General features: G+C 42.7%; 1 protein-coding gene across 3 annotated transcripts in view; it reads right to left on the bottom strand.

Moving 5' to 3' along the window:
* LOC101400420 (uncharacterized) overlaps positions 1–24,448 on the bottom strand; it is a 56,018-nt gene extending 31,570 nt beyond the window's left edge. For 2 of the 3 annotated variants that reach the window (XM_087425962.1, XM_087425963.1), the window contains exon 1: positions 24,322–24,448. In XM_087425962.1, the coding sequence (XP_087282088.1) occupies positions 24,322–24,324 (3 nt within the window). In that variant the 5' untranslated portion in view covers positions 24,325–24,448. The remainder of the gene's footprint in view (positions 1–24,321) is intronic. The other variant, XM_087425960.1, reaches the window with a different exon arrangement.
* Positions 24,449–24,972: the final 524 nt, after the last annotated feature.

Raw genomic sequence — 24,972 nt, 5'->3', positions numbered from 1 at the left:
GGTGGAATCTGTGACCAGATACTACCACTATTCCACAGCACAAGTCAACCCCATTAAATAGCATGAAGAGGTATATTAACACTCCATACCAGAAGAAAAATGACAAGTACATAGAAATCAATCCTGAAGTCACAGAAATTTACAATCCAAATGACAGAATTCAAAATAGTTATCATAAAGACACTCAATGACTCACAAGAAAACTCAGAAAGACAGTTCAATGAAATCAGGAATAAAATTAATGAACAGAAGGAATTAATCACAAAAGAGATTGAAACAAAAAAAAAATCAGAAATGTTGGAGATGAAAAACACAATGTATGAGATAAAGAAAAACCTGGAATCTTTAAATAACAGAGCTGATACTATGGAGGACAGAATTAGTAATTTAGAGGAAAGAAATATAGAAACACTTCAGATGGAGGAGGAGAGAGACCAAAGACTAAAAAGAAGAAATTCTCCAAGAAATATCTGATTCAATTAGGAAATGCAACAGGATTATAGGTATTTCAGAGGGAGAAGAGAGGGAGAAAGGAGCAGAGAGCATGTTCAAAGCAATAACAGCTGAGAACTTTCCAAACCTGGAGAAGGAGCTAGAATTACATGTAAATAAAGCTAATAGAACACCTAATTGCATCACTGTAAAAAGACTTTCTCCAAGGCATATATTAGTAAAACCAAAAGTCAATGACGAAGAAAAAATATTAGGGCAGCAAGACAGAAGAAAATAAATTACAAATGAATCCCTATCAGGCTTTCAGCAGATTTCACAGTAGAAACCTTACAGGCTAGCCAAGAGCGGAATGATATATTCAAAATTCTGAAAGACAAAAACTTTCAGCCAAGAATACTCCATCCAGTGACAATATCCTTCAGATACGATGGAGAAATAAAAACTTTCCCAGATAAACAAAAGCTGAGGGAGTTCATCGCCACAAGGCCCTGCACTACAAGAAATGACCAAGAAGGTCTTCAATCTGAAAAAAAAATGAAAAAGTTTACAAAGCCTTGAGCAAAGAGGTAAACAGACAGACAAAAACAGAAAATTTCAGCTGTCTATCAGAAAAGGTTAGCAAACAATTATAACATTAAAGATAAAGGGAAGGAAAACATCAAAAATAACTATAATCATTTTAATCACAAACTCACAACACAAAACAGAATACGTTGTGACAACAACAACTTTGACAGCGAAGAGGAAAGGGATGGAACCTGCTTAGGCTAAGGAAATAAGAGGCTTTCAGAAAATGGACTACTTATCTACAAGATCTTTTATACAAATCTCACAGTAACCACTAAACAAAAAACCAGAACAGAGACACAAATGATAAATAAGGAGAAGGCTGAGAAAACCATCATAGAGAACCACCAAACTGAAATGGCAGTCTGAAAAGTTGTTCAACAACACTAATCATAGGAAATGCTAATCAAAACCACAGTGAGATAGCTAGGCAATACACTCTTTGACATTGGTCTTGGAAGCATCTTTTTGAATACCATGTCTACTCAAGCAAGGGAAACAAAAGAAAAAATAAACAAATGGGACTATATCAGACTGAAAACTTCTGCAAGGCAAAGGAAACCATGAATAAAATAAAAAGACAACCCACCAACTGGGAAAAAATATTTGCAAATCATATATCCAACAAGGGGTTAATCTCCAAAATATATAAAGAACTCATACAACTTACCAACAAAAAAACAAGCAACTCGATCAAAAAATGGGCAGAGGATATGAACAGACATTTTTCCAAAGAAGAAATACAGATGTCCAACAGGCATATGAAAAGATACTCAACATCACTAATCATTAGGGAAATACAAATCAAAACTACAATGAGACATCACCTTACCCCAGTTAGAATGGCTATAATTACCAAGATTAAAAACAACAAATGCTGGAGAGGATGTGGAGGGAAAGGAACCCTCATACACTGCTGGTAGGAATGCAAACTTGTGCAGCCACTATGGAAAATAGTATGGAGATTTCTCAAAAAGTTAAAAATAGAAATACCATATGACCCAGCTATCCCACTACTGGGTATTTATCCAAAGAACCTGAAATCAACAATTCCAAGAGACTTATGCACCCTTATGTTCATTGCAGCATTATCCACTATAGCCAAGAAGTGGAAGCAACCCAAGTGCCCACTGACTGATGATTGGATAAAGAAGATGCAGTATATATATACAATGGAACACTACTCAGCCATAAAAAAAGACAAAATGGCCCCATTTGCAACAACATGGATGGACCTTGAGGGTACTCTGTTAAGCAAAATAAGCCAGACAGAGAAAGACAAACACCCTATGATTTCACTCATATGTGGAAGATTAACACACAGACAGAGAGAACAGTTGAGCAGTTACCAGAGGGGAAGGGGGTTGGGGGATGAGCACAATGGGTAAAGGGGCACATTTATATGATGACTGACAAATAATAATGTACAAGTGAAATTTCACAATATTATAAACTATTATGACATCAAAAAATTGCAAAAAAATTGTGTTAAAATTTCTAATACACGTAATTAAAAACTACTAAAAATAATAAGGAAAGGAACTTTCTGTGTGGTCAGGGCTGCCTAAGATTGGAGTAAATTTAATTAATTGAGTTCTTTTTTCTTTTTTCTCCCCAAAGCCCCAGTACACAGTTGTGTATCATAGTTGTAGAGTTGTAGCTCTTCTATGTGGGATGCTGCCTCAGCATGGCTTGGTAAGCATTGAGTAGGTCTGTGCCTAGGATCTGAACTGGGGAACCCCGTGCCGCCAAAGTGGAACACATGAACTTAACGGCTATGCCACTGGACCAGCCCAAGTAAATGAGTTTTAATATCAAAAGTAAGCTGCTGCAAAATTAGTTTTTGGTTTTCTCTCTGTTAAAAGCACAATATTTTGTTGAAGTATTGGTCTGCTATTGATAATCAGAAATTATTAAAGGCTTGTTTCTTTTCTTTTTTAAGTAATCTGCCTAGAACCAAAAAAAAAGATCTTGTGTTTTGTCAAAATAATCATCTATTTTCCATGTTGTCTTCATTGGGTCTTTGATTACTTAAACCCAGTACTCTCAATATTAAAAGAGTTAATTTTGCTCAAAACCATATAAACTTCTGTATTTTCCTTTTAAAACTTTTGTTGTCACTTCGGGTAAATAGATGATTAAATATTGTTTCATAATGATCTATGATCCTATTTAGGCAAGTATCTAAAAGCTTTTGATACTTTGACAAACTTCCCCAAAATCCAATTCTAAAAGAAGTCTTTTTGTCTTTGAACTAAGTTTGAGTTTTTCCAGAAGGCTCTTGGAACATCTCAAATGATTTATTCTCTCTGCTTCTAAAAAGGGAGATGGTAAAGCAGGCTTATTTCATGTTAAATTACATGAGAAGCACTGTCAAATAAGAAGGAATACTAAGCCTTCTTTATGTTGTGTCCATATAGCTATAGGTTCTAAGTGTTCCAGAAATTGTGTGAAATTCCTAGAAATCTGATATGCCCTGGTATAATATCATCAGGCAAAATTCCAGTATTTACCTTAAAATGTTGTATGTTACAAATATAACCAATTTTCCTTGCTAATTCGATTATAACGAACTCTCATCAGATCTTTAGCCATGGGCATTTTTAAGTTTTTTGTCACTTACATAGAGTTATTGTTTTACTCTGATGCTATTACAAATGCTCCTGCAAAAGTGCTTCACCTTCAAGGAGATTCAAAGAAAGAACTTTTTGACAAGTATACTTTGCTGATAACTTTAAGATTGTAAAAATGAATTAGAAAGAATAAAGATTGCTCCTAAATCGCCTTGGAAGAAACTATACCATGTCCTCCTCACTACCCAAATGACAGCCAAAATTCAGGGGCTTGAACTTTGGATAGACCCCTCACAGCTGAAGAAGGCCCTACCTGATATCTGGTCCTGTACAGATGCTGGAGACTGACAAGGAAGAGAAGTACTGACATCCATGTAGACTGCTTCCTCCTAAGATGCCAGATTAAGACTTCCTACTTTATCTAAACATTAAATTATTACTTTTTTTTTCTTTATTTCCTTTAGTCTGGCATGTGCCTGGAAAGATAACACCATCATTGGTCCCAGGCCATTGCTAAGAAGGGTAACCTCTGGACTTTAGACAAACTTTTTATTTCAGGCTAGAAGAAAATCTAACTGACCCCTGGCTTGAATGGGCAAATGCAACAATCCTTGTGAATAAATTCATTAACAATGCAACCTTAGTGAGAGTGGTTCGTGCCCTTACAGGGTTTATCTTTGTCTATAGTGGTTATCATTCCTCTTAAGCCTATGAATGCTTGGATGGCTGGTGCCTTACTGGGCGATGACTTTACCTTATCTATCTGAGCCCTTAACATTTCACAAGTGAATAGAGACTTTGCAGTGATTGACTCCCCTAAATGCACATCACTGAGTAAGACAGGACCTACCAGGAGGCATTCAGGCTCAGGATTCACCTCCTTTGACAAGGCCATACTTCCCTGGTTGGGAGTAAATGTAAATAATAATATAATCAGAAAACCTCTCCTTAGCTCTTGAAGATATTGCAAAATCTATTGCTAAGACAAGAGCTACCCAACGAAGATCCTTAGACTCTCTGGCCAAAGTTGTTCTTAGTACTAGGATAGCCCTTGATTATTTTAGCTGAGCAAGGAGGTGTTTGAGGTGCAGACACCACCACCTGCTGCACCTGAATTGCATCTGGGGAAGATGAAACTCAATTACATAAGATCACTGAGCAAGCCACTTGGATTTTTTTAAAGGCGACTCAATCAATGGGGTCTTTCTTTGACTCATTTGATTTTGATTGTTTTGCGTCTTAGGGACTATAGCTCCAAAGTGCACTCCAGATATTTAGAACTATCCTGCTGGTTTTAATCATAATAAACTTCCGGGTGCAGTGTATTCTCTCAAAAGCATTAAATGCATGTTTACAGCTGCTAACCACCAAGCAAATGATCTCCCTAAGACTGGAACATCCAAAGAGGAAAGAAGAGATGACTGACTTAAAGATTGTGAACCGGAAGTCTTGACCTGTGAATGTCACAGTAGTTAGCAAAAATGTCATAACCTCTGGATACCACTCAAAGGAACAACAAAAGCTGAGAGAATTTCACAGCAGCAGCTGAGAGTGGTGCTAATGCCTTAATTTTGATCACATCTCTCAGTTAAGGTAAAAGTCTGATCAAAAAGGGGAAAATTGTAAAAAAGGAAACCACAGGCCCCAAGTGGAGTCACTTTTGTTAGGCCCATGTCACCAAACCCAGGCTTAATTCCTACCTAACCGCATCTTCAACCTTCCCCAGGAATGCAGTCTAACCGGTCAGTCTAGGATTTTCTGGTCAGCACCAATGAGGTAATCTGCCACATGGGCCCTCTCCATCCCCCAATGGAAGATGAGGTAATCCACCTACTAAGACCCTTGTGTTCTCAAAGGGAGTTAACCTTGCTTAAAATAATACTTTTTCCTGTTTATGACTTCCTTCTTCTGCCTTTAAAACCTTTCCCTTTCTGTAGGTCTTTGGAGCTCCTCTCTACTTGCTAGGTGGGATGCTGCCCAAATGAAGAATTGCTCAATGAAGCCAATTAGATCTTCAAAATTTACTGGGTTGAATTTTTGTTATTAAATACTATTAAAAATATAGTTCATACAAATTTTTTGTTTATCATGAACTGTTTATTGTGAACATCAAGTTTCAAAAACTCAGCCTGAGATTTAAAAGTGCGTCTGAAGACTGCTTCTAGCAACGTCATCTAGCATTGGTGTCTAGATTCTCCATGTTCATGTAGATAAAAATGCAATTCATTTTTTCTAAGTCTTTCAGCATTTATGTAAAAGGAAGCAATTTAAAGTACATACTTTTTCTTCCCTTTGACACGCAAAAGTCATGTGGTTTACACTGTGAAATGTGCTTTGCCTTCTTGTTCATGTAAAATAAATCCTGCATCTATTTTCACATCAACGGTGGTGTGCCACCAGCACGTGTGATGGGGAACACTGGGGAGCTGCTGCTGCTGTCCCTCCCCAGGCCATCCCTGATGAGAGATGGGACCCAAGGGTCAGCAGGATGTCAACCTCCAGGCCATCAGGCTAGAGGACGCCCTGGCCCACAGTCCACCCATCTTCACATTTTCACAGACTTTTAGCTCACTGTCAATGGTCTAGCTGCCTGGCAACAAGAACAACATCTACTTCTTATCCAGGGTCACCCTTTTGGGAGAAAGCACTCTGGGATAATCTTGCTCATAATTACTCGAATATGTAAGAAGGTCACACATGTCTCTGCACGTACTAAAAATCAAACCACAGAGCCTCACTTCAACTCTCAGGCTGATAAATTAGAATTTCTGAAACACATACTGACACCTCAGTTGAACTCAGAAGCAGAGAAAACAAACAGGGGGTGGGGGAGGCAGGCTTTGGAATATTAAGGGAGTGAGGGGCCCCTATGTTGTCATGGGAGGCTGTGAATGGCTTATTTGAATAATTCTCTGGACAAACATGGTAATGTTACCCACTATGCTACAGACTAAGACTGTAATACTGCTTTGTAAAAGTATAACACTATACTATACACTACAAAACTAATTATACATTTGTTAATTATATAATATATTCTACTTATATATAATATAAACTAATTATGTATAATACTAAACTATATGCTACCTATACTATATACAGGTAATGTACTAAATATACCATATAGAAATATACATATATACTGTATTCTATATTATCTCTCTATATACACATAAACACACAGATACACACTATATATAGCATTAGACAATTTTATACTATATACTACATAAACAAATACCCATTTTCAATACAGATGAAAAAAGCCTACACAAAATACTACTACACTGAATCCAGCAATATATAAAATGACCTAAACACTATAATAACGTGGGATTGAACCCAGGAAAGAAATGTTGGTTTTACATCTGAAAATGAATTAATATAAGAAACAACAGAATCAATGTCAAAAACTACAGGATCATCTCATTAGATACAAACAAGCATTAGACCAAGTTCAACATCCCTTCACAAGGAAAACACTCAATAAACTGTGATAAACTCCCTCAGTAAACTACCTTAACCTGAAATAAAGCATCAATTAAAAACCAACAGCTGACATCATTCTTGATGGTGAAAGACTGAAGGCTTTCTCTCTAAGATCAGAGAGAAGACAAAGATGTCTGCTCTTACCAGTTCTACCCAACATGGTAAGAAAGGTGCTACCAGGGCAGTTAGGCAAGAACATGGAAAAAAACATAAAAAATTTCAAAGGACATACACGCTTATCTCCACAGACAGACATACAAAATCACATGGACATTGTCACGGCACATATAGGAGGACACACACAGACACAGACACACAAACTCACAAACCCTCAGAGTTAATGGCTCAGAGACACACAGACATTCCTATAGACACACAGTTCTCAGGCCCTTTGCACTCCTCCCAACTCTTTTTTACTCTTTAGGGCCAATCATCAGATACATGGTATAATTCTACTGAAATATCTTCTTTCTTCTCTCCTAAAATGTCAGCTTTAAAGCAAACAGGGATATTTGTTCCGCTTTGTTCACCAAAGCACCTACCAGAAGGGCTGTCACACCAATACTACTTGCATATTGGGACTCAGAGAGAGAAAGATAGACAAACCACACATACCCACATGGAAGCTTTACACAAACCTCATCACAGGCCCAGACCTTCACAAAGTGAATTGCTCTCACTCCCATCCCACCTGGTAGAGGGGTGTCTCCTGGCTCCCAAACCAATCCCCAAAGCGGGTGTCTCAGCTCCTCCAGATGGGGAAGGGATTTCACCCTTCCTCACACCACACAGGACAAATAGCACTTCTTTACAAAAAACACAAAATGGGAGACTGGATGGCAGAGTCAAGGCCCAAAAAGGCTGGAGTCATGATATTCCAGCCCCTCTCCCTGCTATAAATGCATCCAGAAACTCCCTCATCACGAATTGTCCCTCTGTTGCTTTGCTGTTCTACTGTGAGCTCAGTGAGGGACAAAGGTGAGTATCTCCTCACTCAGCACCCAGGTCCTGTGCTGCAGGCTCCTTGGTAAACATCACCTCTGCTGTGGACTCATATTCACACACACCTCACTCAGTTCCCCCATGGTGGCCCCACCATCTTAACTGAACACTTTTTCCTTAGGATCAGTGTCCAATCTGTACCCTTGAGATCTTAATTTATGGAGGTGACTATGTGACAACATGGACAGGCCAATGTCATATAAAGATTTTTATTACTTACATTTCCCAAGATAAGGGGGCATGCCATGCCAGGCAGGGTCACAGGGATGGATCAGGTTTGCTCAGGAGGCAGAATCAGGAGCAGGACGAAAATCTAGGCCACAGCCTTTATTTGGGGTTCCATAGGAAATGTAAGTCAGGGCAGAGTAAGCAGCTTAGAACCGGCTACTTGGAACAACTCCAGCAGCCTTTGGGTCCTTAGTCATCTGGTTCCTGGCCCTGGGTTGGTTTAGGGCAGGGGAAATATTGTCTGGTGTGTGAGAGGTGGATAAGGAGGTCTGTAGGGACATGGCACTGGATTGGATGGTGTGCACATGAAAGGCCTGCTCACAACAAGCTGTCCACCACCAATGAGGAATTAGGTACTCCTGGGGGGGAGGGCAGTGTCTCCCTCTGTCTGAGAGACCCCAAGATGTCAAAACATCTTTAGAGACAGAAAATAAACACTCGATTAATACAATCAGAAAGAAGACAAGGATTTATCTGCTCACATCACTTCAATTCAACATGGTGAGGGAGGTGCTACCAGGGCAATTAGGCACCAAATGAAATAAAAGCATTCCAGATTTTAAGGACACACACAGATAGTCCCCCAGACAGAAATACAAAATCTCACAGGCTTTCTCCCTGGACACACATGTGCATACACCCACACACAGACACCCAAAGTCACAAACCCTCAGAGACAACGGCCCAGAGACACACAGCCAGGTCCTCACACTCCTCTGCAGCTTTCTCTCCCTCCTTAGGACCCAGCGCCATCTGACACAGCACATACCTTACTTGTACCTCTTGTTTCTTGTCATTCTAGGAAGAATGTGAGCTTCAAGGGAACAGGGATATTTGTTCCCTTGGTTCACTGCAGCACCTACTAGAAGGCCTGGTACACAGGAGGAGATTACACTTATTGAACAACTGGCCTCACAGACACACATGCAAACACACACACTGCGCTTTACGCAGACCTCCTCACAGCCCATATCCACTGGATCGTAACAGAGTGAACTGTTTTTATGCTATCCTATGCGACAGAGGGGTGACTCCTAGCCCCTAAATCAATCTCCACAGGTGGGTCCATCTGCCCCTCCTGATGGTGAAAGGCCTTCACACTGCCTGAGCCCACACAGCACAATAGGTCATCTCTGTAGGAATCACAGCTGAGGAGCACCAAGAGGGGAGAGTCAGGGCCCACAATGGCTGGCTGCAGTGACCATCCTGTTAGCCCCTCATGCTGCTATGATCACTTCCAGAAATGCACCCCTCACCACGCGCCCCTTCCTCATTTTGCTTTCCCAGTGGAAGCTCAGTGTGGACAACAAAGGTCTGTGCATCCTCACCCAGCTGCTGTGTCCTCCCCTGCGGTCTCCGTGGCCTGGGATCCACCACTTCCTGAGGTCTCACCTGCATGCACTCCTCATGCAGGTCAGCCCCACAGGCCATCCTCACTGAGGTCTTGATCACTGCCCCACCCTGGAATGACTGCTGATGGGAGGAGAAGGCCTCATGACTCAGAGCCCAGGTCTCCCAGCCACAGACATCTCTTTGGGGACCCAGGAAAGCACTGGAAGTTGTTGCAAGAGCAGGTAGGGATGTAGCTTGACCCACTTCTGCCTCTTCCCTCATGAAAAAGTAGACCTGGCCTCTGACAAAGGAGAGAGGTTACAGCCTCCTGCAGCTGTGCACATCAGGAAAGTTAGAAATCCCCACCGTCTCCCACCACTTCCTTTGGTGTGGTGCCCTTTGCATTCTGGGAGCCATGTGAAGGGTGGGGGCCCTGCAACTGTGGAAGGTCTGACTGAGATGGCTATTTCCCACAGGCCTCGGGGCTGGAACTCTGAAGGGTGAGTCCAGTTCCAGAAAAAGTAAGCACCGGCCTTGGTGGGTGGGCTCCAAACTCACTCTGGAGGCAGGTTCTGAGGTGAGTGAGCCAGGAATGGTCAGCACATGAGCCACTGAAACCACAGAGTGGAATGGGCCAGAGATCTCAGGGAGAGTGATTTAAGTACAGCTGGGCACCTGAGGGACTCCCAGAGCTAGGACAAGGGAGGGCATCTCTTTTTGACATTGTTGGTTGTATTGAGACTATTGTGAAACTGTGCTTGTTGGTGCAGAGATGATGTTTATGTGACAGTGGGGAGTATTGTGCTCCAGGGGCCTGTGCCTCATGACATGGGTTCTGGGTTCTGCCATTGCCTCACCTCATGGTCACCTGGGGTTGCAAATGTGAAAACAAATACAGGAAATCTCACCTAAAGTGGAGTCAGGAAGCCCTGAAGGGGGGGCTCTCATGCACTACTACTCACCATACCTTGCAGACCCTGAACAGGAAGAAGTACCTCTCATTCCCCAATAGGAGGAAGCTTACTTGACAGACCCCAGCAGGAGGAAGGAAGAATTTCTCCTTGCCCAGCAACACCCCAGCCAATGAGAAACCACCACACTCAGCCACCATCACCACCTTGAACTCTCATTTTCCTTCAATGGACTTCTGTTGCAAACAACCTCTCCCAGCTTCCTCCTGTCCTCTAGGAAAACAACTCTGTGTGGTACTGTTCTCCCTACCTGCCTATGGTTCACCATAGTTTGCATGACCTGAATTGTACTCCCTCTGCAATTCTCAAGTAAGTCATTCTACCAGTAACAAAAACCGGCTCTTAATTTTAAGGTCAATACAACAGAGAAAATTTCCAGAGTGGGACAAGTGTTGCATTTAAACATGTTTCTCAGCCAGGAGGCACAGAGTAGTCTTCAGATGGGAAATTTAAAAGCTCAAGATCTGCTATGGGAAGACATGATGTTGATGCCCAAGGATTAGATGAGGATGTACCCAGGCAGACTCCACTTGTGGGGATGTGTTAGATGCACCTTTTTTCTTCAGACCACCACATTCCCAGGATATGACCCGGGATACCTGGTGTCAACTCAAAGATGGATGCCAGGGGCCCTATCAATTTCTCACCAGTTATGTGAATGGTATGTAGGCAGGTGTATCTCTAGAGGGAGTTTTCTAACTTCAGACTGGGTACCAGGAAAAGTCTATGGTGGCCTATATCCTTCTTCCCCTGTCCAACCACACTTTCCTAAGAAGGAAACCAAGGTGGTGGAAGGAAGTGTTGCACACACAGCAATCAAAGTTCAAAAGAGTTTAACATTCTCCTAGCATGTGAAAATATTTGTTATTTTCTATTAATTTTTTCAGTATATACACATACCATTTTGAGTAGGTGTGAGATTTCACAAATGCACAGTTATACCACCATCAGCATGGGGAAAACTCCATCAGCCCAGAGGAACACTCGCATGGTACCCATTTGTACTGAACCCTCCCACCCTTAAGAACTGATCTGTTTTAGGTTCTGATACCTTTGTCTTTTCCAGAATGTCATATAAGTGGAACACCATGTTGCCTTATGGGTTCTATTTGGAAACTTTGATGCCACTTTTGTAAGAGTGCATAATTATATAAATCTTGCAGTGTTCTTGTGAATTTAAAATTTTTGACATTGCCCATTATGCCTTCAAAACTAAGAGATTCCTCTGTTGTGAGCTCTGTTAATTTGGGTAAGACCCCTTGCATCTTTCTTTATTTGCATCATGGGAGGAAGTAAAGGGGTAGGGGATCAAATGTGGTACTAATAATTACAAAATCACATAATCTCTACACTCCTAGGAAAACATAAATTAGCACTGGAAAAATAGTAACAAGTTTGGATTTCCACTGTTGGTTAGTGAAACAAAAGCTGTCAAGTTTTACCCCATCTTCCATAACATCTCCTGGAAATGTAAACATATGGAAATGATCCCTGAAAACAGCAAAAATGGCTTTGGGGACTTTGTGCATCATTGAAACAAAAACCTTCCAGCTACTCCTCTTATGAAAAGGCATAGAAAATTTCCCAGTTTGAGGATGTCAAATTTACCTCCTTTGCCACCACACAGGATATTACTCAAAATGACACTGTGTGTCTGTCTACAGCTCTCCTCAGTTATTGCTTAAATCATTACCCTCTAAACATTCACAGCTCTTTTTAGTGATTTAACAAGGAAATTACATTGAACTTGCACAGATATCACTCTACTCATAGGAAACCCGTGATGGGTTACAACTGTGCAGATGACCAGCACCCTTCCTCAGACTGGGAGAAACTTGAAGGATTCATGAGGTAGAAATTATGTCACTCAGTCTGAATAGCAGCTAAATGATATGTTGAATCTAAAGGTGATCTTCAGTCCTTACAACTGACATTAAACAGAAACATAAATACCACAAATACCTGTGGCCCAAAGCAAGGGAAGTCTCGAGTTCCAGACACCCATATATCTGGATCATGATCAAATAGCACATGCATGAAAATGTTTAACCACGGCTAAAATGAAGATGAACTCTTTCTATTCCTCTTTCTTTATGGGAACCACTGCTGCTACTCCCGGGAACGCAGGACTTTTGGTATTGCTGTCCATTGTTTACACCCACACCCGAGAAGTTCTTCCTACAGTGTTAAGATATATTGGATAGGAAAACAATGATCAATGATGACATCCTCACTCACTGAGACCTCTAACTACCATAGATATGCATCCATCAATAGATGGATGGATAGAGAAGTTGTGGCATATATATATATATATATGGACAATGGAGTATTATTCAGCCATTAAAAAAACAACAAGGAAATCCTACAATTTGTGAAAACATGAATGAAACTTGAAGGCACTATGCTAAGTGAAACAGACAAAGACAAATACTTTACGATCCCACTTATATGTGGAATCTAAAAAAACACACAAAAACAAACTCATAGAAAAAGAGATCAGACTTTTGGTTACCAGAAGTAGGGGGGTGGCAATTGGAGAAAGGTGATCATAAGGTACAAACTTCCAGTTATATGATAAATAAGTACTAGCGATGTACTGTACAACGTGACAACTATAGCTAACACTGTTGTATATAGGAAAGCTGTTAAGAGGACAAATCCTAAAAGTGCTCATCACAAAGAGATTATTCTTTTCTTCTTTCTTTTCTTTTTATTCTATCTATATGAGAAGATGGATGTTAGCTGATCTACTGTGGTAATCATTTCACAGTATGTGTAAATAAAACCATCATGTTGTAAACCTTAAATTTATAGAGTCATGTATGGCCATTTTTTCTCAATAAAACTGGTGAAAAAAAGGAGTCAGAGACTTCTGATTTCTGATCTGTCACGTAAGGAGCTTAAAGCTAGATTCCAGTCCTCAGAAGAAAAAAGCCAAGAAACTTGAAATCAACAACTCTTCCATCAGAGAATTGAGGCCACAGGGTAAACCACTGTCTCCATTTTACAAAGAGAGACAAAACAGTAGCCATTTAAAAATATACCCAAAATCTTCTATTCTTAACAAAGCATGCCCTAAAAACAACCTATTTAACAAGAGCTTTAATGACTACGATTTTCCAAGAGCTGAACTGACCTGGGGGAGAGAAACAGCCAACTTGAGTCTCTTCTAGCCTTTTCTGATCTCAAAGCTGGGGCAATTGTGAAGACAATGGGTTGTTTTTTCCCCTAGTGACATTAAATACTTGGTGTCTGTTCCAATGCCACTTCTCCAACTCTACATCACCGAAGAGGTATCCAACAGTTCAATTCAATTCGAATACTAACTATCCAGGGTTCATGTCCAACTCCACAGGTTAAGAGCTCATTCCCACAAACTGCCCCTTCTTTAGATGCCAACACAAATGGGGTGCCCAGGCTACCAACGTTTCTACTCAGCCATCCATAAATTCCTAGATTCTCTTAACACCTTATTACACTTGGTAATTTACTGAAACAATTGTGAGACCTCTGAAAACTGCTTTAACTACTATTATTGGTTTACTATTAAGGATATAACTCAGGAATAGATAAAAGGGAGAGATGCATAGGGCAAAGTACAGAAGAGGTATGAGGGAGGGGAGTGGAGGTGGAGGGGGGCTGCAGAGATTCCACATCCTCTCTGGACACTCCACCCTCCCAGGACCTGAATGTGTTCACCAACATAGAAACTCTCTGAATTCTATCTTTAAGTGTTCTAATGGAGGTTTCAATACATGGACACAATTTATCAAATCACTGTCCATTGGTGATTACCTCAGTCTCCAGCCCCGCTCCTCTCCACAGAGGCTGGGAGCTGGGTCTGTAATTTCCAAGCCTCTAATCAAGGCTTAATGTTTCTAGTGTCCAATCCCCATCCTTAAGCTATCTAGGAGCTGGCCAAGAGTTGCCTGATTAAAACAGAAAACACTCTATCACCTTATCACTCAAGCAATCCCAAGGGCTTCAAGAGGATTTTGCTGAGAACTGAGAACAAAGATCAAATATCTTTCTTATTATATCACAGAAGGTCAAGCCCTGGGACACAGGCTCACTAAAAGATTGAGACCAAATCACTGGACTGGAGAATGCTTCCCCTCTGCCCACGCCTACCTCTATGTCAACTGGGCTCTTGTTTAATAGTAGTGGACTACACGGAAAGGACTAGATCCTTTCAGTAAAATCAAGAAGAAAGCAAGGATGGCCCCTCTCACCACTTTTCATCAACTTTGTACTGGAATTCTTAGTTAATGTAATTAGAACAAAAAGGAAATAAAACATACATAGATTGAGAAGCAGGAAATAAAAATGTCCTTGTGGCACAAGATTGTCTATGGAGAAAATCTCAAAGAATCCCCAATAACAAAGAAACCCCTTGAACTAAGAAGAGAGTAGCGGAAGGTTGAAAGATAAAATGTTAATATACAAAAGTCTATTATTTCCTATAGTTCCACACAAAAATGAACGCATCTTTGACAAAACACCAAAGGCGATTCAATGGGAAAACATAGCCTTTTCAACAAATAATGCCAGAAAAACTGGCCAACTGCATGCCAAAAAAAAAAAAAGAACCTAGACACAGACTTTATGCTTTTCACAAAAATTAATTTAAAGTGAATCATAGGTCTTAATATAAAATGTAAAACCATAATACTCCCAAAAGATAACATAGGAGAAAATCTAGCCGACCTTGGGTTTAGTGATTAATTTTTAGACACAACATGAAAAGCAAGATAGAAAAAAATTAGTTTGACTTCATTAAAAAGAAAATCTTGGGGCCGGCCCAGTGGCACAAACCGTTAAGTGCACGCGCTCTGCTGTGGCGGCCCGGAGTTCGCCAGTTCAGATCCCGGGTGCGCACCAATGCACCGCTTGGCAAGCCATGGTGTGGCGGCGTCCCATATAAAGTGGAGGAGGATGGGCACGGATGTTAGCCCAGGGCCAGTCTTCCTCAGCAAAAAAAAGAGGAGGACTGGCAGATGTTAGCACAGGGCTGATCTTCCTCACAAAAAAAAAAAAAAAGAAAGAAAATCTTGTGAGCAGTGAAACACAGTGTTAAGTGAATGAAAACACAAGTCACAGACCGGCAGATAATCTTTATCTGATTAAGGACTGGTACCCAAACATTCAAAGAACTCCCAAAAGTCAACAAAAGGAAGACGACCCAGTTAAAAATGGGTAAATGGTCTGAACACACACTTCAACAATGATATATAGATGGTAAATAAGCACATGAAAACACGCTCAAAATCATACAGCACTAGGAAATTACAAGTAAAAGAAGAATGAGGTATCCCTAGACACTTACTACAATGGATAAAGTTAAAAACACTGAAAACATCAAACGACGATGAAGATGGAGAGCAACAGGAACCCTCATGCATTGCTGGTGGGAATGGTGAATTGTATGCCTACTTTGGAAGAGAGGCAGTTTCTTAAAACAAAGCCTACTCTTAGCATATGATACAGCAATCGTGTTCATCAAACTTACCTGACTAAGTCGAAAACTGATGTTCACTAAAATCTCTGCACGTGAATGTTTATAGGAACTTTATGTATAACTGTCAAGACCTAAATGTAACCAAAATAATTTCAATAAGCGAGTTGATAAAAAATCATGAGTATATCCGTAGGATAAAACATTCTTCGGTGATGAATAGAAATGAGGTTATCAAGCCAAAAAGACAGGGAGAAACTTTAAAATCATATTGCTAATGAAAGAAGCCAATATGACAAGACTATACACTGTATGATTCCAAGCATGTGACTTTCTGGAAAAGATGAAATATAAGACACTGAATGATCACTGGTTGGTAGGGATTTGGAGGAGGGAGGGAGGGATGAATGAATAGGTGGAGCATGGGAGATTTTTAGAACAGTGCAAGTATCCCATATGATACAGAAATGATGGAGACAGGTCATTCTACATCAGCCAAAGCCCAGAGATTGTATAACACAGAGTCAACACTAATGTAAACTATGAATGTTTGTGCATCAAATTGGCTCATTAAATGTAACAAATGTATGACAGTAACACAAGATATAAAATATAGGGCAAACTGTGTGGAGGCAGAGGGGTTACGTGGGAAATCTCTGCACTTTCTGATGAAGTTTTCTATAAACCTAAACCTGATCTGTAAAGTCAACTAGGAAGAGAAAAGATAAAGATGGGCACATTAATATTCACCCCTGGGGCCAGCCCAGTGGTGTAGCGGTTAAGTTCCCGTGCTCCACTTCGGTGGCAAGGGGTTCACCAGTTCGGATCCTGGGCGAGGACCTATGCACTGCTCATGAAGCCATGCTGAGGCGGCGTTCCACATAGAGCAACTAGAAGGATGTTCAACTATGACATACAACTATCTGCTGGGGCTTTGGGGAGAAAAAAGGAGGAAGATTGGCAACAGATGTTAGCTCAGGGCCAATCTTCCTCAAAAAAAAAAAAAAAATTCACCCCGATGACTGGCTGATGACAGAAACAGACCATCTTTCATTCAATCAATTTAAACTTATTTCAGTGAGCCATTATGGTGCTCTACGAGGCCTGCACCCTGAGAATTGGAAGAGAGAAGAAATTTCTATTGAATACCTTGTTAAGAGCCTAGCACTGTATATTCTGAGAAGTGAAATGAGTGCCTCCATTACTATCAATAGTGTCTGGAACCCCCATGTGGATAAAAATTGTCCTGGCAAGGCTTTGTGTGTGGCCTTCATATGTGGAGAGACAAATGTTATTTTGTAGGTAACTATGAGGCAAGAGATTCCTGGAGTTCTTTTCCACAAAAGGGCAACTCTCAGGGAATCACCCCCAGTCTGTAATGTCTGCAGCTGGAGCCCATTGTTGGTTGGTGCTAAGATGACTGCTGGATGTATGGTCAGTGTGATGACCTTTGGGCCCAGTCCTTCATCAGAGATGTCCCAATTCAGAAATGAAAAGCAACTCTACCTGAGCTCCATCATGTACAAATGAGGTGATGCTGTCCCTAAAGTCTATGAATTCTCATTGCTTTTCACTCAGGGAGTTCTACGGAACTCCCCAGGGAGCCTGGGGGTCTGAGAGAGGGGTGAGCTTTTTCAGCACCATGGCACCTGGCAAGGGACTGGGAAGAGGGAAGGCCCACCCCTCCTGCAGGTAGGATATCCCAGAGGCCCAGGTTTGGGTCCATCATGTCTCCAGGGGTCTCAGTAGCCATGCTGTGCTCTTGGGGTGCTGTTTCCAAGGCCCAAGCCAAAATGGACTGCTGGATAGAGGTCCCATGCTCAGGGCCATCTGCTTTCAGGTTAGCCTCGTAAGTAGAGACAATTGCAGCTCTAATGACATATAGTCTGGTGCCTAGGGCAGGTTCTTGGACAACTTAAGGCTATCATGGTTACCCCTGGAAGTGTGACAGAAGGTCACTGATGCCTCTATAGTGCAAGAGACTCTGAGGGCACTAACAGGAGTGTTTGCTGTACGACAATTTGGAGAGAATCTCCAGACATTTGTGGTAGGGGTGCCCATTCAAGGTGGCAAATTTGCAAGTAACAGCACAAATAGGCTCAAGTAAAATTTGTAAACAAGGAATATACTGCCTCCCAAACATCAAGAGACCCTAGTAGATGTTGGGGGTGCTCAGAGGAAAAATAGCTAATTTTTCTCCTTCAGAGAAGGAGCGGGTCTGATTATCAAATAATTTTCATAAATTTAACAAAGTTGTCAGGGCCTCATATTATATGTGTGGCAATGTCCCATCCACTTTTTGTGAGCTCCTTTTTCAATATTTTTAAGTCCTGAATGTTCTCAGAGGACATGTCATTAATGTAATAGCACACCTGTGTTCTTGGAGCAACCAGGATGCAGTTCGGATCCTGCTGCAAGAACTGTGTGGGAGGGCACAGCTGTTGAGGATCCACGAGGATAATCCAGTAAAGGTGCATCATGTCCCTTCAGAGGGGAAGGCCAAGTGCAGCTTAGAGGCTGTTGACATAGGCACTGAACAGAACAGACTTAGCCAAATCTGTGACAGCAGGATATTTATCACTTGCTGATTGGTTGTAGTCAGTAATTTCCACACTGTTGGGGACCGGGTATAGAGGTCTGTGTGCTGCAACCATAGCCTCAGGTTGAGGTAAACCACTCTGAGGTGTCATTCGTCCTTTCCTGGTTTAATAAGATAAATTGGGCTGTTAAAAGGATCACTGGGAATAATCAACCCTTCACTAACTAGGTTTTTTAAACAGTTTTCAATCCTTCAAGGCCCTGTGTAATTTACAATGGGCCATATTAACTACTTGATTTGGAGGGTAAAATCCCTGCGGTCACAATTTGTCAAGCCAATTTGTAAGTGGCAAAGACTTCACTTAATTTTAATTCTTGATCATCCAATTGTTAGGAATTATGTGATCCTTACTAGATGGAAGTAAGGGAGATGGGGCATGAAGTTATTTCTAGGAGTTGGAGACATACCCACTTTAGCTCAGTTCTGGCAATCTTTGAAAGTCCTTCCCAGCTCACTATGGAATGATTTAGGACAATGAGTGCTATGACCACGGAGAACTCAGGCAGGACCATAGTTCTGATGGTTAAGGAGAAACACTTGTCCTATGTGTCCTCTATATTATATTCATTAACACCCCTAAGATCATTGGCAGCACCTTCCTTAAATTTAGTGGGATCCCGGTATAACTGTGATTTGACACCTAGTATTGATTAACTGCTTGAAGCTTTCTGAATTAGTGCATTACAGCAGACAGCAAAATTAATTCAGAACCTATGTTGTGGAGGCCCAAAAGCCAAGCAATGTAGCTTTATCTGTTTAGTTATGTAAACTCTTTATTATATTTTGGATTTCCAATTGGTTCAAACTGGACTTTTCTTTCAGTACTTTTTTCTTTTGTTCCCTCCTTCTTGTCCTTCCCTGTTTTGTTATTTTGGTCATTGGGTATACTTCGGGAAAAGGCATCATCTCTACCCTGGTATTTATATATTTTTTCTTCCCAAGAGCCTCAAAACAGTGCCAGCAAGCTTAGGAGCGTCCCTGATGACCACTGGGTGCTTTAGTGAGTTTAAGGTCCGTGGACTTAAGGTCAGGTTTGAACTAATCCCTTTTCTGTGCCACAGGGGTGCCATGGGTGTTGTCCCCTATAGCCCCAAGGGTCAGGATCTTTGTCATGGTGGAGACAGGGGCAGCAGCAGCAGCAGCAGCGGTACTTAAGGGTCTGGTATTAGTGATATCGGCTCAAGACAAGGTTGACATAAGTGAAGCCATATTGTAGAAAAGAAAAACTATATTGTAATTTTGAAATGACCTCTGACTAACTAACCCAGCTGGATATGCACCCTCCAGATCTAACTGCTCTGTAGATTTTACGATCCCTGCTGTGCATGTACCTCCCAGCTGCGATGAGGATAACTTTGTTTTTTTGAGTTCCTGAGGAATGTGATGACCCCCAAACGAAAAATCTATCCTGATAGCCATCATCAGTGAAAACTGAAAGATCTGGTGTGGCACTGCCAGTCTGTAACACCAGAAGGTCAACATTCCTAAACCGCTCTCCAATAACCCAATGGCCTATGTAACTGCTGTAAGATTTTGTGCCCCCTTAAGATGGTTCTTTTGGACGTGAGTCAGCCATCTTCCCTCTTGCTGGCAAGCTGTAATAAAAAAGTCCTTTTTCTTCTACCACCTCGCCTCTTGACTACTGGCACGTCTTGAGGTGAGCAGAAGGCCCCACGTTGGGCAGTAACATTAGGAGTGTGGACTCTACCTGCCATCTACTGGCTGCCTTTCCCCCTCTCTTGTCCTTGTCTTTTTAAATGACAGCTGCTTCATTTCAAGAAGGGACCACTGATGAAGTCCCCTCTTGCACAAGGTATAGTCCCCCTGTGCCACCCCCATCCCTGGGATATTTCACGTCCAAAGCAGCCTCTGACACAGCTTCACTCTAACACACACATTAATCCCAGCAAAGACATTGAAACAGGACCACTTTAAAGAGACCCCAATCCCATAATCCTGCTCTGAAATGCCTATAAATTCTTAAAATTTCCAACTCTGCTCAGCTGAACCTAGAACTGAGGCTTGGTGGGTCAACACTGCAACACGGGGCAGCACAGCTCACAGCACAGGCTCCCCAGCAAGCAGCAGCCCACAGTGCAGGCCGCCACCAGGCAGCAGAGCAGGTGAGCAAGTCAGAGCAGGAGCAGACAGACCCACGGGTGGGGGTCATGTCTGGACATGCTGCTCAGGGCACAACTGTTATGGTCACTGCAGAGGGGTGGGTCCCTTGTTGACACTGATGCCAGGGTGGCCCGTGCACACACACACACACACACACACACACACACACAGGGTAAGAAAAGGCTTAGGACTCACATAATAGAGGTTTTGGGAGGGCAGGGGTGGCCTCTCAGGCAGCTCTGAAATGGCTTCAGAGAACAAAAAAGAATCTTGGCCTGGGTGTTCACTGGGGTTAGATAGAAAGTGAGGCCGGGGTAAGAGTTCTGCACACAGGCAGGGGCTTGTGTGGTGGAATCTCCTGCCTGCTCTCGAGGAGAGAACACCCAGGCTTTCTCATCAGCTTGTCCCAGTGGGGGCACAAGGGGAAGAGGGTGGGGTGGGGCTTCAGCTGGGAGCAATTAAACACCCAAAAGTATGGAGTCCAATCATTCATTAAAAGGACAAAATTGGGTAAAAAGACATGCATTTGCAATTGTTTGTTTTTATACGCAGAAACACTAACAGGGGCCTAAAAAATAACACTGTTTATTTGGTGGTGACTTGAGTAACAGCACTGGAGGGGACCAGGATATGTTGGCCATGAGTCTCTTAACTTAGACTTTGCTGTCTTACAGATTTATTTTTTAAAAAAAAGCCCAAGAAACTGATATATACTATATCATATTATTTAACAGTCTTTAATTTTAACTTTTGTACATAGGAAACCATTTTAGGATTTAATTCTTTTAAACACTAACAGTTACAAAAGTGCAAACCACAAAAATGAAAATTTTCAAATCCTTCCTAATTAAAAGGACAAGCTGCATCCTAGTTGTCCTTCACCTATATCTCACACTGGGGGGATTTTCAGGAATAAGTAGCATATTACGTTGCGATAGGGGTTTCAATTTAACCCCCAAAATGTATGTATTTTCAAAGATTTACATAAGCTTTCAGAGGTTTTCCTCACATCAATTAAAACAGAAATCAATTGCTTTAGCCTTTTAAATTTCTATGTTCTCTAGAGACATGCACATAGAAAAATGGATCTAAAAATTAAAAATGTGCTAAAAAAAACTGAATACATTTATGTCACATCTTGAAATTCTCTTGCCTGAAATGAAAAAAATTTCAGTGTGTTTGGTTCCACAATTTTTTTGCTTTCCTCACATCCTATCTCTCAATTGAACAGTGTCAGGGCCCAAGTGCCAAGGGAAACCAGAGCCAAAGGGCTGCACTATTCAACCGATAAAGGAATCCAAAGGAAAGAAACACAAATATTGGAATCAGCACAGATCAGCAGCCTGCTTCCCACAGGACAGAAGGAAAGCCACACTCAGAAGCTTCCATATTCCTGACCCTCCTGGTTGAGACAGAACCCCTGGGGTGGGTCAGTCCCTGGTGGAGGAGGGTGGGGCACCTGAGCAGCCACAGGAGTGAACTCTGGGAGCTCCACACACCCTCCCCTCCCCAGGGAATAATGCAAATGCTCCCTCTCTCAGGCTTCCCTTCTCACAATGAGGAAAACTCGGCTGGAGTCAGTTTAAGGTTCTGACCCAAATGAACTCCCAAATCAACGAACCCTAATCCAGGACACAAAAGTACTGATTTCACAGACTTTCTCAATGTAAACAAGTTACACTCTGAGTGCCCCTACACTGTGGATGCAAAACTGCAATTTATGTCTAGAAACAGGCCCAAGGAAATCACAGTTACAATCTCAGAAAGGGCATCACTCGCCACCCCCACGTGCACGTGCACCCCCAGCTTTCCAGGGCTCTGCAGCTCCTCTCAGTATAGAGGCTCCTTCCATGGGGGGTGTGAGCAGTAGGACACCTGCAGGGGGTGGCTCCCCAGGAAGAACAACTGGGCCTTCATTCCTTCCCTTTGCAGGCCCAAGGGGGCCTTAGCTTAGATCCACTGCCCTCAGGCCTCTGCCCCCACTGGAGTTTTTTTGGACCACCACTATCTTTTTTTTCTTTTTGAGGAAGATCACCCCTGAGCTAACATCTAGTGCCAATCCTCCTTTTTTTCCCTTTTTCTCCCCAAAGCCCCAGTAGATAGTTGTATGTCATAGTTACACATCCTTCTAGTTGCCGCATGTGGGACGCCGCCTCAGCATGGCCGGACAAGCGGTGCGTCGGTGCGCGCCCAGGATCCGAACCCCGGGCTGCCAGTAGCCAAGCGCACGCACTTAACCGCTAAGCCACGGGGCCGGCCCCCACCACTGATACCTTAAATGACACAAATCCAGTGTTTGATCAATCCAGCTAAAACACCTGAACCAGTGTTTATGTGGAAATGAGGGAAAAAAAATTGTATGGCATTTTGCTGACTCAACAAGAAACCCCACAGGAAAGTACTGCATTACAAAAACAAAAAAAGCTTTTAATTAATTATTTCCATGACAAGAGATTGTTTTATAAACTATTAATCACACGTGAGCACTTCAGGTCTGCCCTGGAAATCCATTTGAACTCACACGAAGTAAAAGAACAGACCTCAGAACATTAGAAACATGCTTGGGGAGGAAAAAAAGAAACAATTTTTAAATCAAACAACGAACTACTGGAATGTTTTATTTTTTCTGAAATTCACCTCTTTGGAAAATTTTATATTGCCTTTCAAGCTGTATTAATTAATTATTCATTGAAAAACTGAGACTAAAAGTGAATATGGTCTTTTCAAGGTGACAAACCCATGAGGCGCAGTGGCGACAGGACGGATCACCCGGAAGTTTGCCAAGAGGAACCTCCACCAAAGGACTTTCGATTGAATGTCTGTGCCCAGAACACGTCCTGGGAGGAGAGACAGACGATTTCATACAACGTAGTTCCAGGTTGCTATCTGCTACTTTTTTCTGATGTAAAACATCCACAAACGAAGAATAAACCTTTTTAAAAGGGCCACCCATTGACTATGGGAAAATGATAAACAACTAAAATATTGGGTGTTTGTAGTTGATTATGATGCTGTGAATCGGAGACGGGAAGTTGGTGTTTGGGAATGTGAGGAAGGATCTGGAAATTTAGGGATTTATTGCCAGTCCCAGGGAGAGCAGCGGGGCCAGGGTCGTGGATTTGAGACCCTGCTCCCCAGACATTTAGAAAATTCTTGAGAAAACGGGTACCAGCTGAGGAGAAAGGAGGCACTGGGGACCCCACAGGCCACAGCTCCTCCCACGCAGGAGCCACGGAGACCGAGTCACGATTGTCCCCGATGACCCTCCCCGTGGTCACCGCACCACGTGGGGACACGCGAGGCTGCGGGCGCAGAGCTGCCCAGAGAGGCTCCGGGGCCGAAGTCGCCGCGCGCAGTGACCACAGGACGCCCGGGGTCCCGGCTGCCGGCCCGGCCCCCACGCTGCGGCCGGAGGGGACTGAGGTCCGAGCGGCGCCCCCGCGGACTCGGGTCCGCAGACTCGGAGGTGACCGCGGGGAGGCCGGGTCCTCCTCCCCGTCTCCTCACCCGGGGCCGCACACTCACCATTTCGCGGTCTCCCGGATCCCCTGAGTCCTTCCTATGACTCTCACGGCCAGTGCAGGTCACATTGTGACAGAGCCACCAGCGACCGTTAAGAGAAGGCGACCCTAGAGCCGGAGCGAGGCGGAAGGGAGACCGGACGTCCACGCAGGCGCGGTGGTTCGCCCCACCCACCTCCCCAGCGACGCCCCTGATTGGACAGATTTCAAAGCTGCGCTCCCTCAACTCTGAGTGACAGAAGCCGGGGAGGACCCGGCTCAGCCAAACCAGCTTCTGCCAGGGGGTCCTAACCTGTCCCTGCCTGGGTTATTTACTTTTAAACAGAACTTTTGCCAACCTGGGACTGACACTGTTGTTTCCCCACCTCTTTATGAACGCGTGGTGACAGGTGTGCACAGGAAATTCCTGATTCAGTTTCAAGGAGGAGCAAGTACAGACAAGAGGGTGGCCCAGGCCAGGCCACGCTGGAACAAGAGGGTCTTAAGTCCTCTAGGGGTCAAGCGAGCGGCGTTAAGGCTGCAAAGATACTCTTGGAACCCTGACCCTTGTTTAGAAACAGAGACACTTAAATGTGACCTCATCATCTGTAATAAAGAGTCTGACTCCGCTTCCATAGTTAATCCTTGCCAGCACTCAGCCTTCCGCCCATCACTT

This window comes from Ceratotherium simum, chromosome 39, assembly GCF_057802395.1.
Source record: "Ceratotherium simum simum isolate JZ-2026a chromosome 39, ASM5780239v1, whole genome shotgun sequence".
NCBI classification, from domain to species: Eukaryota; Metazoa; Chordata; class Mammalia; order Perissodactyla; family Rhinocerotidae; genus Ceratotherium; species Ceratotherium simum.
Note: the sequence above shows the minus strand (reverse complement) of the source record. Positions and strands in the feature narration are given on the sequence as shown.